Genomic DNA, 16,516 nt, shown 5'->3' on the forward strand with positions numbered 1-16,516 from the left:
GTCTTTACTCCCACAATCTATCTATTTAAGAGCACAGACCTGCCTGATAAAAGTCGTAGGAAATGCTGTAACCTAGTCCTTAAAAGGACTGCAATCACAACTATTCCCTACTCCCAAGCTATCTGTATATTTGTGCGAAAATTGGCTTGAAATTAACAAGGTATAGCGCACACAGCAACAGCGGTGCCGTCTAACACGCAGCTGCAGCAGTGAGAAAATGGTGGCGACGGGGAAAATGACTTGGTCTTATAGGGCAAGGACATGTGACATACACTGCCAATCACACATGCCCTTGCTTGTGTGAAAAAAAGCACTTCGCTCCGTGTGTGCGCTGCTGATAGGCTGACAGATTGCACCTCCCCACTGCAAATGCGGGAAAGAGAAAAAAAAATGGAGATCTTCATTGTTCCTGCAGAGATCCATCCCCTGCCCCTCCCCCCGCCCCGCTGTACACTCAAACTGCGTATTAACATTAATTTTCATCATTACTGAGAAAAAATCCAGTTATGATTTTGGTGCACGAACAGTTATCGAACATAACCTCGAACAGCCGAATTTTTCTCAAATTGTTCGTGTTCGCCGACCGGCTCGAACACCGCCCAAAACAGCTCGAATTTGAGATTGGCGAACAGTTCGAGTAGAACAACGCTCATCTCTAGTAATAACCAAACCACGGTCAGGTAGACCAACAAAAATTTTGGCCACAACTGCCAGGAAAATTGTTCGGGATGCAAAGAAAAACCCACAAATAACATCAGCTGAAATTTAGGACTCTCTGAAAACTAGCGGTGTGGCTGTTTCAAGATGCACAATAAGGAGGCACTTGAAGAAAAATGGGCTGCAAGGTCGAGTCGCCAGAAGAAAGCCATTACTGCGCAAATGCCACAAAGTATCTCACCTACAATACACCAAACAGCACAGAGACAAGCTTCAAAACTTCTGGAACAAGGTAATTTGGAGTGATGACAGCAAAATTTAACTTTTTGGTCACAACCAGAAACGTTACATTTGGAGAGAGGTCAACAAGGCCTATGATGAAAGGAACACAATTCCTACAGTAAAGCACGGAGGTGGATCACTGATGTTTTGGGGATGTGTGAGCTACAAAGGCACAGGAAAATTTGTAAAAGTTGAAGGAAAAATGAATTCAGCACGTCATTAGCAAATAATGGAGGCAAATTTGCACTCATCAGCCTGGAAGCTGCGCATGGGACATACTTGGATGTTCCAACATGACAATGATCCAAAACACAAGGCCAAGTCGACCTGTCATTGGCTACAGCAGAACAAAGTGAAGGTTCTGGAGTGGCCATCTCAGTCTTCTGACCTCAATATCATTGAGCCACTCTGGGGAAATCTCAAGCGCATAGTTCATGCTAGACAGCCCAGGAATTTACAGGAACTGGAGGCTTTTTGCCAAGAAGAATGGGCAGCTTTACCATCTGAGAAAATAAAGAACCTCATCCACAACTACCACAAAAGACTTCAAGCTGTCATTGATGTTAGAGGGGGCAATACACAGTATTAAGAACTGGGGTATGTGAACTTTTGATCAGGGTCATTTGGATGTTTTTGGTTGTCATTAAGATTTAAAAAGAGAAAATACAGTAGTTTGACAATAAATGGCTTCACCCAACCAATAACCATGAGTGGAGAAAAAGTTATTTTGTTATCATTCATATTCTCTGAAACAAGGCCAAGAAAGGAAAAATTCTGCCGGGGTATGTAAACTTTTGAGCACAACTGTATATATATTGTGAATGTGTAGAATGCAAATAGAAATTCTGAAATTTCCAGTCGCAATCTCCATTTCCCCCAAAAAGAAGTTATAAAAATTAGCAAGTATGCATTATTATAATTATATTGATGCCAATTATAAGAAATGAATAAAACGATTAAACTATTGGAATTCACACGTGTACACAGCTACATATAAATACACACATGCTTCAACTATATTATCTGTCTATGGTGACATCACAGATTTATGTTCAATTATATACTGTACATACATAAATGAGCAATTCAGTGTAATAACTGTTTTGTATTGGGGCTGATTCAATTCCACACCCGCTAGAGACACTAGTAGTAATATCAGCTCCAACTTGAGCCCTACCAGTTTATTACCACTAGATTGATTATTTCATTGTTGCCACCAATCCTGAATTTAACAGGAATGTTTCATTTTTGGAACATAATCCTCTCAAATTCTTGGCTGGCCCCGACTGAAAGGCAGGGTTATGTAAATCCAACCCAAAAGTAGATGATTCCACTTGAGTTGTGGGTGTTCCCTGGTAAGTACGAGACATTTCTGGGTGGGACTGGGGACTTGACTTTAAGGGGTTGTCCAGTACTTGGACTAAATGTTTGGCCCCAATAAAATAAAAAGCTTATACTCCCCTCCAGTTCAGGTGCCATAACAGCAGTATAAGCACTCGTGGTCCCGGGGCTGCCGTGCGGTTGTTGTGACATGTGACCCTGGTGCCCAGTCTGCGTTGGCGTCACTGTCCCCACCTTCAGACAAATCAAACATGAAGAGGAAGTAGGGGCTGCAAGTGAAGTCTGACTTCCTTTTCATGCTCAATTCGACAGGAGGCGAGGACAGTGACGCCAGCGCTGACTGGGCGCCGGCATCATGTGTCCAGGGAGAGCGAGTGCGACACCGCGGGAACATTTTTTTATTTTATTGGGGCCAAGCGTGGAGTATGACAAGGAGTTGTCCAAGTAGTGAATAACTTCTTTAAGCTTTTCTATGCTACCAACAGTATTTTATTTACATATTATAGAATAGTACATCATGAAAGTCCCACTGCCCAAATGCCCTCACACAAGCAGAATGCTGAATTGTACTGTGATTTTCATCTTAGTTAGACATAGTACAATATTTGACTGTAACGATTGGCCAGATCATTAATTGAAAAAGCTGTCATATGCTTTGCCTGGACCCAACTGCACACACAAAGGCAGCCAAATATATAATATTATTATTATTATTATTATTATTATGAAGAGGAAGATAAATAAGAAGATTTTCCTTCTTTCCTTTACTCTTGGTCCTTCACATTACAATCCTAATAAGAAAAAAATTATTATGTTACCTTAGAAAACCAACTCACATTCTGAAGACTGATTCAGAGTGACAAGTAGTTACCAGGAAACAGAATGTCTTCATTGTGCTTCCCACTTGTAGATGCAGGTTTATTTTTACCGTACGTTATTTTTAGAAGTGATCACGTTATTATTCCTTTCATTGGCTGGCTTTACACATTGATTGAACTGTTTCAGAAAGCGACCGGCAGTAACATGTCACTTAATTTTCAGCATGCAGTTTGGGTAGCTCCGTGTGTGTCATCAGTGATAAAACATTCTATATAATTCATCTATTTCACATTCTGTAAGAAAGAGTTCAAAGAAAAAAATTATCAGAGAGGCGTTTTCTTGGCAATCTTGAAAATTCAACCATTTCAATCTATGGCATACAAAGAACAGACGATAGGCTGTAAGAAATGCTTTTGTTAGTGCAGTGTGTCCCTTTAAACATTATGCATGCACTGTGCCTTGTTGAACAGAGTGGTTTCCCACTTGTAGATGGTGAAAGTAATGCAGACAGAGGCAACAGTTCAAGTGGATTTTACTCATTGATTTCTTTTTAGATGCAACGGGTTTGAACAGAGGTAGACATTCATAAGCTAACAGTGGGGAACTTTGCTTGTATGTGCGACAGTCTGCTGACAAACTCCTCAGCAACACTTTCTTCTACCTTTTTCTTTGTCACCATCACAGTACAGTAAATATCCACAGCGCTGGTTACGCCCCCTTCTCACAGTCATCTCTTGTGGCAGTGGTATTCTGCAGTGAAGGGCAGGATAACGCTTTTAACATGCTCCTCGTTGTCTCTAGCTGGTCTATTATGGTGACATTCCAGTTGGTTAGAGTTACTCAACCCTTGCTTGCTAGCATTTTATCTGGCCTTTTTTCTCCTTGTTTCTATCTACAGTTTGCCTACACATCTGTATCCTCTCTAGCAAAACAACGCAGGAAATCTAACACTTTGTACACACCCATGTGGAGTGGGCATGCATGATGATGCTACCCTAATTCCACACACCCCACAACTCTGATTTTTACATAACAGCTCAGAATGTTAAAACTCTGTGCTCTACAATGATCACTTTAGACATCACCCCTGCTATTTAGGAAAACCTTTTCTGGGAATGTTAGACCCGGGACATTTATTATAAAGCATGCATTGATTTAACCCTTATCAATATCTCACCTCATTTACAGTTGGTACAACATACATATAAACACACTGCAAAGTATGAATACATACATACATATAAACACATTGCAAAGTGAATTATAAAGAACAAATATTAACTTTAGCAAAGTTCTGTATTGTTCAGCAGCTAGCAACAGCCTGTGAAAATTGTAAGAGAGTTGCAAACCAGTTGTTAAAACAGGACCCATATTATAGGATTTGCCACTCAAGATTTATTATTTAGTTTACTCACTTATATAGCGCCATTAACTCCACAGTACTTTACAGACACTAGCCTCCCCATTGGGGCTCACAATCTAAAATTCCCTATCAGTATGTCTTTGGAGTGTGAGAGGAAACCTATACAAACACAGGGAGAACATACAAATTCCTTGCAGATGGTGTCTTGGTGGGATTTGAGCCCAGCACCCCAGCGCTGCAAGGCAACAGTGCTACCACTGAGCTATCATGCTGCCATGGGTCTACTGTCCATTTTACCTAGGGTCGATTCACCATGCTCTATTGCCAGAATAGTGGTCCTCTGTTCCTCAATAGAGTGAATCAAAGGTCGAGCATGCACACTTTTTTTACTGTTATGAATGTAGGAATGGCAAAGATAGCTGAACGTTGCATGCATCAGTTCCGTAGACTTTGCATGGATTGGCAGTGTACATGTACGTCCACTGTCAAACAGTGCATATGGAACGCCATTCTGATTCTCCGATCTAGCAGTTATCATGTATCCAATAGATAGGTAAAAATTGCTTATGACTGAAATAGTTTCAACCGCTATAGAATTGTGCTGTGTATTGTACATTGCAACATAAAGATCGTATATTGGCAGAGAATTATTGAGAAATTATTCTCTATTTCATTAATTTTAGCTGATTTTAGTAAACGGTAATTTCTTTTGTCTTGTAGTTTGTTTCTGCTTTTATAAATTTGGATATATTTCTGATTGATTTGAAACAAATAGGATTGTTAGTGCTCTCACAAGTACTAGGTTTACTGCAGCTAATAATTAATAATCACCATCATCATTTTGGATTTCTAAAATGCTGGACATGTAAACTTGATTATTTTCACCTAAGAATCCTAAAAATCTCAATATTTTTTCCCTGCAGGAAATATTAGCAGAACCTGCACAGTGCATGGATGGACTGACACATATCCGGACATTTTTGATGCATGTGGGCACAATGAAAATGTTACTCAAGTTAATAAAGTGAGTCATTCCATGTTATTAACTAGTAAATTATTTACACACGAGAAATGTTTTATTATATGCTTCCTGTCTACAGAGGAGACACTTTGTAGTCAGAATCCACTTCTGACTTACAAATATACACTGCAAAATTTAAAAGTTCAGGGTAAAAAAAATAAGCAATAAAGATATATCAAAAATAATTACATTGCATATTTTATAGCATTGACCTCAAATTATTTAAGTCATCTTGTGCTTTGAGTACATTAGATATTTAGATAATTTAGAGGCTTCTGACTTTTGGCTCATCGTACACAATACATTTTCATTACCATGAAAGATATCAATAATGAAAATGACTTTATGATTATATAAATTAACATGAATCCCATCTGTGACTTGCTAGTACCATTTGATTTCTCCTTTGCATTTGACCCTTGTGTTATTTAAAATTGCAGATTGATTTTCATATTTAGAAATAAGATATAGAGCTCAATAATTATGTTTAAACTGAATCCTTTAATAGGAACCGATGATGTCGACTATAAAGCCTGCAATCACAAGTAATGAAAAAGTCAATTTAGAAGAGTAAATCTAATAATCTGCTAAAAACTAACCTGAGTATGAATAATCTGTAGGAGTTAACCAATGAAATCTAGAATAGGTTTGGAGAAAAGCATTAGTGAAGAAGCATTTTTTTTCAGCAGTTTCTAAGGGAACTGCATAATCAGATTTACACACTGTATGTATCAGGTATGAGGTCAAGCTGCTTAACCCACTGTATATTTGTTCTTTGAAGAAACTACATTGAGGTTAAAGAACATTCCAGAAAGGTCTGATAGCATGCATAGTTTTAGAGAAGAATGGTGGACCTTAGGGGAGACAACCATTAACCTGGATCTATTAATACTGCCTCTGATGTACTGAATTGGCCTTACACCCACTCAGAAAGAGGATGAGGATCAGCCTTAGGCCACAGCCCCACTATCAGTATTCGGTCAGTATACGGACAGTATTTTTTCTCAGGAGTGGGAGTCAAAACCAGATGAGGAACAATCAGAGAAAAGGTATAATAGAAACAAGTGCACCAATTCTGCATTTGTCACCCACTCCTGGTTTTGGCTCCCACTCCTGAGAAAAAATACTGACTGAATACTGACCAAATACTGATAGTGGGGCCGTGGCCTTATTCTGACTCCATAACTAGGCTGCGAGTGTGATGCTCTTGAGACACCATTTCTCGGCTGTATCTATGTACCAGTACTCACACAAAGAGATTTAATCAGATAGCTTGACTCAACTGCACAGGCACATATGAAGATTTCAGGAGAAGGTTTATTTTCAAGCTGAATTCTTGTAGTTGTACACAATTACAGTAGCAGTAACTGCGGTAAGTAAGACTATTTTGAAGCAGAGCTGCAAGACATGAGGATCTTAAGATGACAGACATACAGAGAATGAGGTTACTGACATCAGAGCTAGGAAGAAGGACAGAGAGAGACAGAGGACAAACTTCTAAAAGGAAAACCTTGTCCATAGAAACGCAACAGCAACAATGCAATACAATACTGTATGATTCCCAAATCGTGGGACATTACAAGCCTAAAGTCTAATTTATTTATCAATGAATTTTACTCACTTATATAGTGCTATGAATGCATTAATTCAACAGCCCTTTACAGACTACAGCATCACTGTCCCCATTGGGGTTCACAATCTATATTCTCTATTAGTATGACTTTGCTTTGGAGTGCGGGAGGAAACCCACACAAACACAGGGAGAACATACAAACTCCTTGCAGATGTTGTCTTTGGTGGGATTTGAACCCAGGACCCCAGTGCTGCAAAGCAACACTGCCCACTTGCATTAGTGTTGCACATACACAACATTTTAGTAGTGTTGCACGACACTTTATAACAGGGCTGGACTGGGACTGAAATTTAGGCATTTGAAAGCACAGTGGCCCACATAGCACCCCACCCCCACACCTGCTTCCTTTATTATGGCTTACCAGGGTGTCCTGTTACAAAGGCAAAATGGTGCATCGAGTGTGTTGAATTTTGAAGCTGAGTAGCTTAGAGGAAATATTAGTGCAATAGTCAGAGTCCTAGGGACTCGAAAGCAACATTTGGGGCTGGGCCCCACTCTACCACCACCATGTTGATTGGATGTGTTGGCACCATGGACATTTTAGAGTCTAAAAAGTCATCTGTCTTTGTGCCTATTTTTATGTATTGACCATAGCTATGTATTGCAAGGTTATACAGCAGTGACTGACAAATACCACCATACCGATCATTAACCAAAATCACTGTATTAAGATCAACATTTTCACGATGAAGTGACTATGTGTTTTGTAGATACCAGTTCTACATCAGTGCTCTGCAGACCAATAAAGTGTATAATTTACAGATAAATCCAGTGACTCACAGGTGATCTTCTCGATCAGGGATGGGGGAATTTTTTTCTGCCAAGGGCCATTTGGATATTTATACCGTCCTTTGTGGGCCGTACAAATTATGCCCTCAAAGTACGTCCTTATGCCGGCACTGGTGTCAGGATAATCTTTCATTGCACGTGCCTCAGCGTTCAGTAGTGAACACTGTGTGCACATGCTCACAGAGCAAGAAGAAATTAATGGGCCGGCGGCCGTCAAAATACAGCTGCTGGCCCAAGTACTGTGGCCCCTGGGGGCCGGATAAAAGGTTATGAATGGCCATAAATGAGCCACAGGCCTGAGGTTTCCCACACCTGTAATCTCGATGATAATAGCCATTCACATTCCCTTTTCTTGGCCATTTGGCCCAGACTGCAATGACCACTTCCATCCATGGATCCATTCTGGACTCTGCAGAATGTAACAAACAAACATATTTGGATCATCACTTTTCCAGCACCTTTTTCACTTCTCCCCACTACTGTATAAACCATATAGTATCATCCATAGTGCCCTAGTCAGTAATATTGCTCCTTCTGTGCCGTGCACAATAATAATGCCTCCATACAGTAATAGTACTGCCTTTATGCCCCCACACAGTACTAATGCTCCTTCTGTGTCTCCACATAGAAATAATTCCTCTGCTGAGCTTCTACATGGGAATAATAACCCCCTGTGTCTTCACATAATAGTCATGCTCCCACTGTGTCTTGATAAATCAATAATGCCTCAACCGTGTCTAGTAATAGTATCCCTAACTGTGCATCCACATAGTAATAGTGCTTAGCACTGCAACTCCACATAATAATAATGCCCCGTGCCTCCACAAATAATAATGCCCCCTTCTATGCCTCAAAATATTAATTGTGTCCCATATGTGCCTCAACATAGTAATAATGCTCATATTGTGCTTTCATACTTCTAATAATAATAGTGCCCCCTCTGTGCATCCAAATAGTAATAATGCCCCCTCTGTGCCACCTCTAAGTATTAATTGCACCACTGTGTTTCCAAATAATAGTAATGACCTCTTTTGCCAGGTAATAAACACAAACTAAACTAAAACTCACCTTAAGACGAGAATAGAGGAATTTTTCACTTCCTACCAATGAATAAAAAAACTTTATTATAAATCCATAAAAACGAGCAAATCTATGTGAAAGTGAATGAAAAACTGACGCATTTTGGCACAAACAGGCGCACTTATTCCTATTACTGTTTAATAGTTTTCTGATGTAAAAGCTTTGATAAAATCGGGGCCTATGTCTTCTATTAAGCAGTGTGGACTGCCAAAGTCTTGAAAAGGGCAACCCAGATATCCAAGAGTGGCTGCTATAATATAAATAATGTGCATTACAGCCATAATCTCTCATGTTCTCACATTCTTTTGACTCGACTTTCATAAATTCTTTCAATCAATAAATGAGTTAGCATTTTTATTCCACTTGCAAGAACAAAGTATAAAAGCTAGACAACATATATACAGAATAATATGTGTATAACATACTCCACACAGCACTACCCAGTCTCACATCATTAACGTTTCTAGTCTGCAAAAGCAGAAGGTGAAAAACTGATTAAAGACTTCCGCAGACTATGACTCAATGGCCGTGGCATACCTTATCCAAATTTGGTGCCTATATTTCTTGGGCATAAATGAAATAATTCCATTCAGCCATTAATAGAATGACAAATTAGTCTACAGCATAGTTTACTGGATATCAGTCCAAACAATGGACATGAGGAGCAGAAATTGGCCTGTAGCAATGTACAGTAGTCATACAATATGCAAGTGGCAATGAAGCAAAAGTAGGGCGTAAGAAATGGCAACTTATGTAGTTGCAACAGCCTTACAATGTCCTTGTCAAGTAATGTATACTTGCACATTCAATCTACCCAAAATATTATTCCATATTCATGTAAACATGTTGATATTTAATCTTTTTTTTAATTTTAGGCACTTTTGATATATTTTGTTTTGGCACATTTTTTTCTGTACTTTTACTTTGCAAGATGTTTTTAGACTATCTAAATGATTGAGAAGTGTAGCAATACAAGCCAAAAAGCTTGAATTGGCCAATCAGATTACCAGGGAACCATCAGGAGGGCCCAGGCTTTTACTGTTATGTTCTGCTACCAGAGCTAAGGAAAGAGAGGAGATCTGTCCCTACGATAGAACTCAGCTTAATCCCTACGATGTAACAGGGAACCTGATCCTGCGATCAGACCTGCTAAAGTCCTAAGCTAGTCTGTACGGAGACCTATAGATGTGGGGAAGGAATCCCTACAAGTACTAAGGACTGGGAGGAATATGGGACACCTCCTAACAGAAATAGTAGCAGACAGACGAACAAACAAAATATATAGAACATAGAGGTCAGTAGACCAAGCAAACTAACAGAGCAAGACACAGAGCACAGGCTAGCTAGAAAGTAGATATACAATGAAGTCCAGCAAAGCCAGAAGGGCGGAGCAGGATTAAATAGGCCAACAAGGTCATGTGACCAGCAAAGGAAAAAAAAACTAAGAGCAAGGTTCTAACAGTACCCCCCCTTCTAAGAGGATCCTCCGGATCCCCTAGGACCAGGCTTATCAGGAAATCTCCTGTGAAACGCTCTGATAAGTCTGGACGTGGAAACATCATCCGACCTCACCCAAGAGTTATCCTCGGGACCGAAACCTTTCCAGGCCACAAGATACTGCAAACTACCTCTATACCGTCTAGAGTTAAGGATGCGAGAAATTTCATATTCCCCGTCCTCCACCACCGGAGGAACAGAGGCAGAGGCGTCACAATCCGATACAACAGCTTTTTTCAACAGAGAGACATGAAATACCGGATTAATTCTCCAGGAGGTAGGAACCTCCAACCTAACAGCAGATTGGTTGACAACCTGAAGCACCTTAAAGGGCCCTACAAACTTGGGACCCAATTTCTTTGAAGGAATCCTCAACCGCAGATTCCTAGAGGACAACCAAACCATGTCACCAACAGTGAACAAAACCTCCTGTCGTTTCCTATCAAAGTAGTCTTTAGATTTTCTGTTGGCCTCCTGAAGATTACCATGCACATCCGTCCAAACTCTCTCCAAATCACCGGAAAAATTCTCCTCCTCAGGCACGGCAGATCCCAACTTGGAGAACGACCCAAACGACGGATGTCTCCCAGAACAACAAAAAAAAGGCGAACAACCAGCAGAAGAAGATGTATGATTGTTCAGAGCAAATTCAGCAAGTGGCAGAAACTCAGACCACCCCTCTTGATTGTCTGCCACAAAACAACGCAAGAACTGCTCAACATCCTGGTTTTTCCTTTCTGTCTGGCCATTAGATTCAGGATGATATCCGGACGAGAACGACAAATGAACTCCCAACCTATCACAAAAGGCACGCCAAAAACGAGCCACGAACTGAGGACCCCTATCAGAAACAATGTCAGTAGGAACGCCATGAAGTCTGACAATTTCCTTGACAAAGGCCTTAGCGAGAGTTTTAGCGCAGGGCAGTTTGACGAAAGGAACCAAGTGACACATCTTGCTAAAACGGTCCACGACCACCCAGATGACAGTAAAACCCTCAGAGGGGGGAAGGTCAGTTATAAAGTCCATAGCCAAATGTGTCCAAGGAGCACTGGGAACCTCCAAAGGACAAAGCAACCCCGCAGCAGGAGTATGTGAGGACTTAGATCTAGCACATATAGTACATTGACGGACCCACTTAATGACTTCCTTCTGCCATCCAGGCCACCAAAAACTGCGACCCACCAGTCTCTTGGTCTCAGAGATTCCGGGATGACCTGCCAACCGAGATTCGTGACACTCAACAAACAAATCTCTCCTAAAGGTCCCAGGCACAAACAACCTCCCATGAGGAGTGTTAGAAGGGGCATTCTCCTGTGCTTTAAGAATCTCATTTTCCAAAACGGAGTCCAAAGCAGCTATCACAACACCTTCTTGTAAAATGTTCTCCTCTTTCTCAGCACCGACTATGGGAGAAAAACTGCGAGACAAGGCATCCGCCTTAACATTCTTAGTACCAGGGATGTAAGTAACGGAGAAATTAAACCGCGAGAAAAACAGTGCCCACCTAGCCTGACGGGCATTCAGGCGCTTGGCAGCATCAAGATATATCAGATTTTTATGATCCGTAAGAACCTGAACGGGAAATTCCGCACCTTCCAAGAAGTGGCGCCAATGTTCAAATGCGAGTTTAATAGCCAATAATTCCCAATTACCAATATCGTAATTCAGTTAAGTCTCCGAAAATTTTTTTGAAAAAAAGGCACAGGGATGTAATCCATCCCCGTTATCCTGAGACAATACTGCGCCAACCCCCACAGAGGAAGCATCAACCTCAACCAAAAACGGCCTAGTAACATCAGGCTGCATAAGGATGGGAGCAGAGGTGAACCTCTCCTTGAGATACACAAAAGCTTCAATGGCCTCAGAAGACCACTGAACCGCATCAGCACCTTTCCTGGTGAGATCAGTCAGAGGTTTGACAATACTAGAAAAATTTTTTATGAATTTTCTATAGTAATTGGCGAAACCCAAAAACCTCTGTATCGATTTCAAACCAATAGGCCTAGGCCATTCCTGCACAGCCTGAACCTTAACCGGATCCATCTCAAAACCTTTGCTGGAGATAATGTAGCCCAAAAAACTAATTCTCTGTACAGCGAACTCACATTTCTCCAGCTTAGCAAAAAGCGAATTGTCCATTAATAACTGTAATACCTCACGCACGCTCCGCCAATGAGACTCCAGATCCTGCGAATAAATCAAAATGTCATCCAAATACACAACCACATTTTTACCGATCAAAGGTCTAAGGATGTCATTAATCAGATTCTGAAAAAATGCAGGAGCATTAGTAAGACCAAAAGGCATAACCAGATTCTCAAAATGACCCACAGGAGTGTTAAAAGCAGTCTTCCATTCGTCACCCTCCTTCATGCGCAACAGATTGTATGCCCCCTTAAGGTCAATTTTAGAGAACCACTTGGCCCCCATTAACTGGTTAAACAGATCAGGAATCAATGGCAGTGGGTAAGGATTGCGTACAGTAATTTTGTTAATCTCACGAAAATCCAGACAAGGACGTAAACCGCCGTCCTTTTTTTTTACAAAAAAAAATCCAACCGCCACAGGAGACTTAGAGGGCCTAATGTGACCGGCGGCCAAACTTGTCTGTATGTATTCCTCCAAAGCCTTCCTCTCAGGAATAGTAAGGTTAAATAAACGACTTTTAGGAAGAGTCGCTCCAGGGACAAATTCAATAGAACAATCATAGTCTCTATGGGGAGGCAAAACCTGCGATTCCTTCTCAGAAAAAACTCTCCAAAAATCCTGAATAGGAACAGGCAATTCTCCCCTATCCAAAGCTGCAATACGCCCGTTACAACACTTGTCATAACATTTATGGCTCCAGGATTTAATTTCACTGGTAGACCAATCCAGTACAGGATTGTGAAATTTTAACCAGGGCAATCCCAATATTACTGGAGAAGGCAAGTTATTCAACACTACCAAATCCAATTTCTCATGGTGAACACCATTAATAGTGAGAGGAAATTCACAGACCTTGAGAGTAATATTCTTCAAAGGGGAACCATCCACAGAAACCACAGCAATGGGGGATGATAAAGGTTCAGGTTTTAAATTGAGTCTTTCCACGAATCCCCCATCAATAACATTCAGAGTAGACCCACAATCGACAAACACCCGAAATTCCATTAATTTTTCCTGAGCAATCGTGGAAGCAGCTAAAAATACACCCTTGGAATTTAAACAGGCAATACGGGCATGACTGACCATTTTTTTTTTTCTTTCTTCATACGAAGCTCACAGCCTTTAATCAAATGACCAGATTTTCCGCAATAAAAACACAAGCCTTCAAAAAATCGACGGTCTTTTTCTTGAGAGCGAGGTGCCACCGATCCAATCTCCATCGGTTCACCACTGTTAGTACACACATTCTCATAACCAGAAACTGACATAGCAGAGGATTTGCTCTCATTAACCCTTGCACGCAGTCTTCTATCCACCCGTATAGCTAATTGCATAGCCTGTTGCAAATCTTCAGGTGTAGGATAAGCAATTAGCAGGTCTTTAACCCTTTCACTGAGCCCAGCAAGAAATAGACTTTTCAGAGCAGAATCGTTCCACCCTGTTTGAGTAGACCAACGACGGAAATGAGTACAATATTTTTCCACATTACCTGATCCTTGTTTTAAACGTCTCAACTCAGTCTCAGCTGATGCGACACGGTCAGGATCATCATATAATAGTCCCAAAGCAGAAAAAAAACTATCCACTGATCTGAAGCATGTATCACTAGGTTGCAAAGAAAAGGCCCACTCCTGAGGCTCTTTGCGCAAAAGTGACATTATGAACCCTACGCGCTGGGATTCATCCCCAGAGGACTTAGGTCTCAAATGAAAATACAATAAGCAAGCATTTTTGAATGAAAAAAATTCTCGGTGTTCACCAAAAAATAAATCCGGCAAACATACCTTAGGCTCCAAGAAATGTGCTCCAGGACAGTTACTCACGTGCTGACGGAGCTCGGCCACCTCCAGAGAGAGTCCCTGCAGGCGATGAACCAAATCCTGAACCGACACCATGATGGAACAGAAAAATCTTTCCTTAGAGAATTTGCTGGCTGGACTTACTGTTATGTTCTGCTACCAGAGCTAAGGAAAGAGAGGAGATCTGTCCCTACGATAGAACTCAGCTTAATCCCTACGATGTAACAGGGAACCTGATCCTGTTATCAGACCTGCTAAAGTCCTAAGCTAGTCTGTACGGAGACCTATAGATGTGGGGAAGGAATCCCTACAAGTACTAAGGACTGGGAGGAATATGGGACACCTCCTAACAGAAATAGTAGCAGACAGACGAACAAACAAAATATATAGAACATAGAGGTCAGTAGACCAAGCAAACTAACAGAGCAAGACACAGAGCACAGGCTAGCTAGAAAGTAGATATACAATGAAGTCCAGCAAAGCCAGAAGGGCGGAGCAGGATTAAATAGGCCAACAAGGTCATGTGACCAGCAAAGGAAAAAAAAACTAAGAGCAAGGTTCTAACATTTACATACTATTGGGCCCCAAAAGTCCATCAGGAGGCCGCTGTATTTTGGGCTGACTTTGGAGCCAATAACTTGCCAATCAAATGTAAGTAAAGTGGAGTGTATTCGTAGAATCACAATGCAAAGGCACCTAGGTCTGGAACAAGGCTGTAGTTACATAGTTGTAGGATATTTGTTCTCAAGACTATTTATAAAGTTGCTTCATTTTTTTATTTTATATTGTGGTAGGACGACTTGCTCGGCCGCTTCTGGAAGTAGGCTCAAGAACCAGGTTTGGAACTGGATCTGTTACAACAACAGTTTGGTCGTCTCCTGGTGCTGCTGCTGGCTCTGCAAGTGCTGTTGGTGCATCTGTTGTTGGCTCTGCACCAGGTGCTTAATGAGGTCCAGGTCCTCCATGCTGCCGGACTTCTCTGGCTGACTGCCGGCCTTCACCCAGGACATCCACTGGTCTCTGTGGCAGGTACACGTGTTCCTAGAATCTTACATGCACTCTCACACCAACTGTGGTAAGACGACTCGCACGTCCGCTTCTGGAAGTAGGCTCAGGAACCGGGTTTTCTCTGCAGGCTTTATTATATGTCATAAAGCCCTGCAACTCCACCAAAAATAAACACTGCCTTACTGGCAAAACAACAACACAAAAGATAAATGGTAGCACAGTCCATACGTGTGTGTGTGCGGTTCACCCACACAGGTTATGTTCAGCCATCAGCTCCATCCTGAGCTATGGCTGTCCAGTATGGAGACCTTGCCTCTCCAAACACAACACAATGAGAGAGAAAAACAGGACTGAACATTTAAAGTTTGCTCAGCCACACCCTGAGAGGGGGGTATGGGGAATGAGTTCCCTCCCTCTCTATCATCATTACCATAAAATCACACCCTTTAAAGAGAAAACTCCCAGCCCATAACATGCTGGCAGAAATTCAGTAGGTCTCAGTTCACACAGGAAAGCATCCTGAGTGACACATACCTCTCCTCGCATATAACACCAGTGACTCTGTCACATATTCCCCCCTCTGCCCAAAGCTGGGGGTTTGGGTACCTTCAGACACCAAAGAAGGAATTCTGGAGAGGGCATCAGCATTAGAATGTAACTTCCCAGGTCTATGCTCCACGTGAAAATTAAAGTCTTGAAGACCTAAGAAACACCTAGTTACTCGTACATTCTTACCCTTCTTTTCCCTCAACCATCTAAAGGGACATGGACTAACACCAATTTAAACTCTCTGCCAAGTAGGTAATACCTTAGCGTGTCTATGGCCTATTTTATGGCTAGGCATTCTTTCTCTACAATGGCATAATTTCTCTCTCAGGACTAGAGTTTCTGGCTCATATACAGGATGGGATGCTCTTCTCCATTTATCTCCTGTGACAGCACAGCTCCTAGGCCAACCTCTGAGGCATCTATCTGGAGCACAAATTCTTTAGTGAAGTCTGGTGCAACCAGTACCTGCTGCTTATAGAGTGCCAGCTTCAGCTGTTGGAATGCCATCTTAGTTTCAACCATCCATT

General features: G+C 41.4%; 1 protein-coding gene across 1 annotated transcript in view; it reads left to right on the forward strand.

Annotated features, from left to right (window-relative positions):
- Nucleotides 1-16,516, forward strand: part of VIPR2 (vasoactive intestinal peptide receptor 2) — a 216,299-nt gene that overhangs the window by 55,096 nt on the left and 144,687 nt on the right. Inside the window, exon 4 of the mRNA XM_073677673.1 lies at nucleotides 5,386-5,486. Coding sequence (XP_073533774.1) covers nucleotides 5,386-5,486 — 101 coding nt within the window. The remainder of the gene's footprint in view (nucleotides 1-5,385; nucleotides 5,487-16,516) is intronic.

The sequence above is a fragment of the Phyllobates terribilis genome, unplaced genomic scaffold (genome assembly GCF_046119375.1).
Source record: "Phyllobates terribilis strain yellow unplaced genomic scaffold, ASM4611937v1 Scaffold_4__5_contigs__length_816908805, whole genome shotgun sequence".
Taxonomy (NCBI): Eukaryota; Metazoa; Chordata; class Amphibia; order Anura; family Dendrobatidae; genus Phyllobates; species Phyllobates terribilis.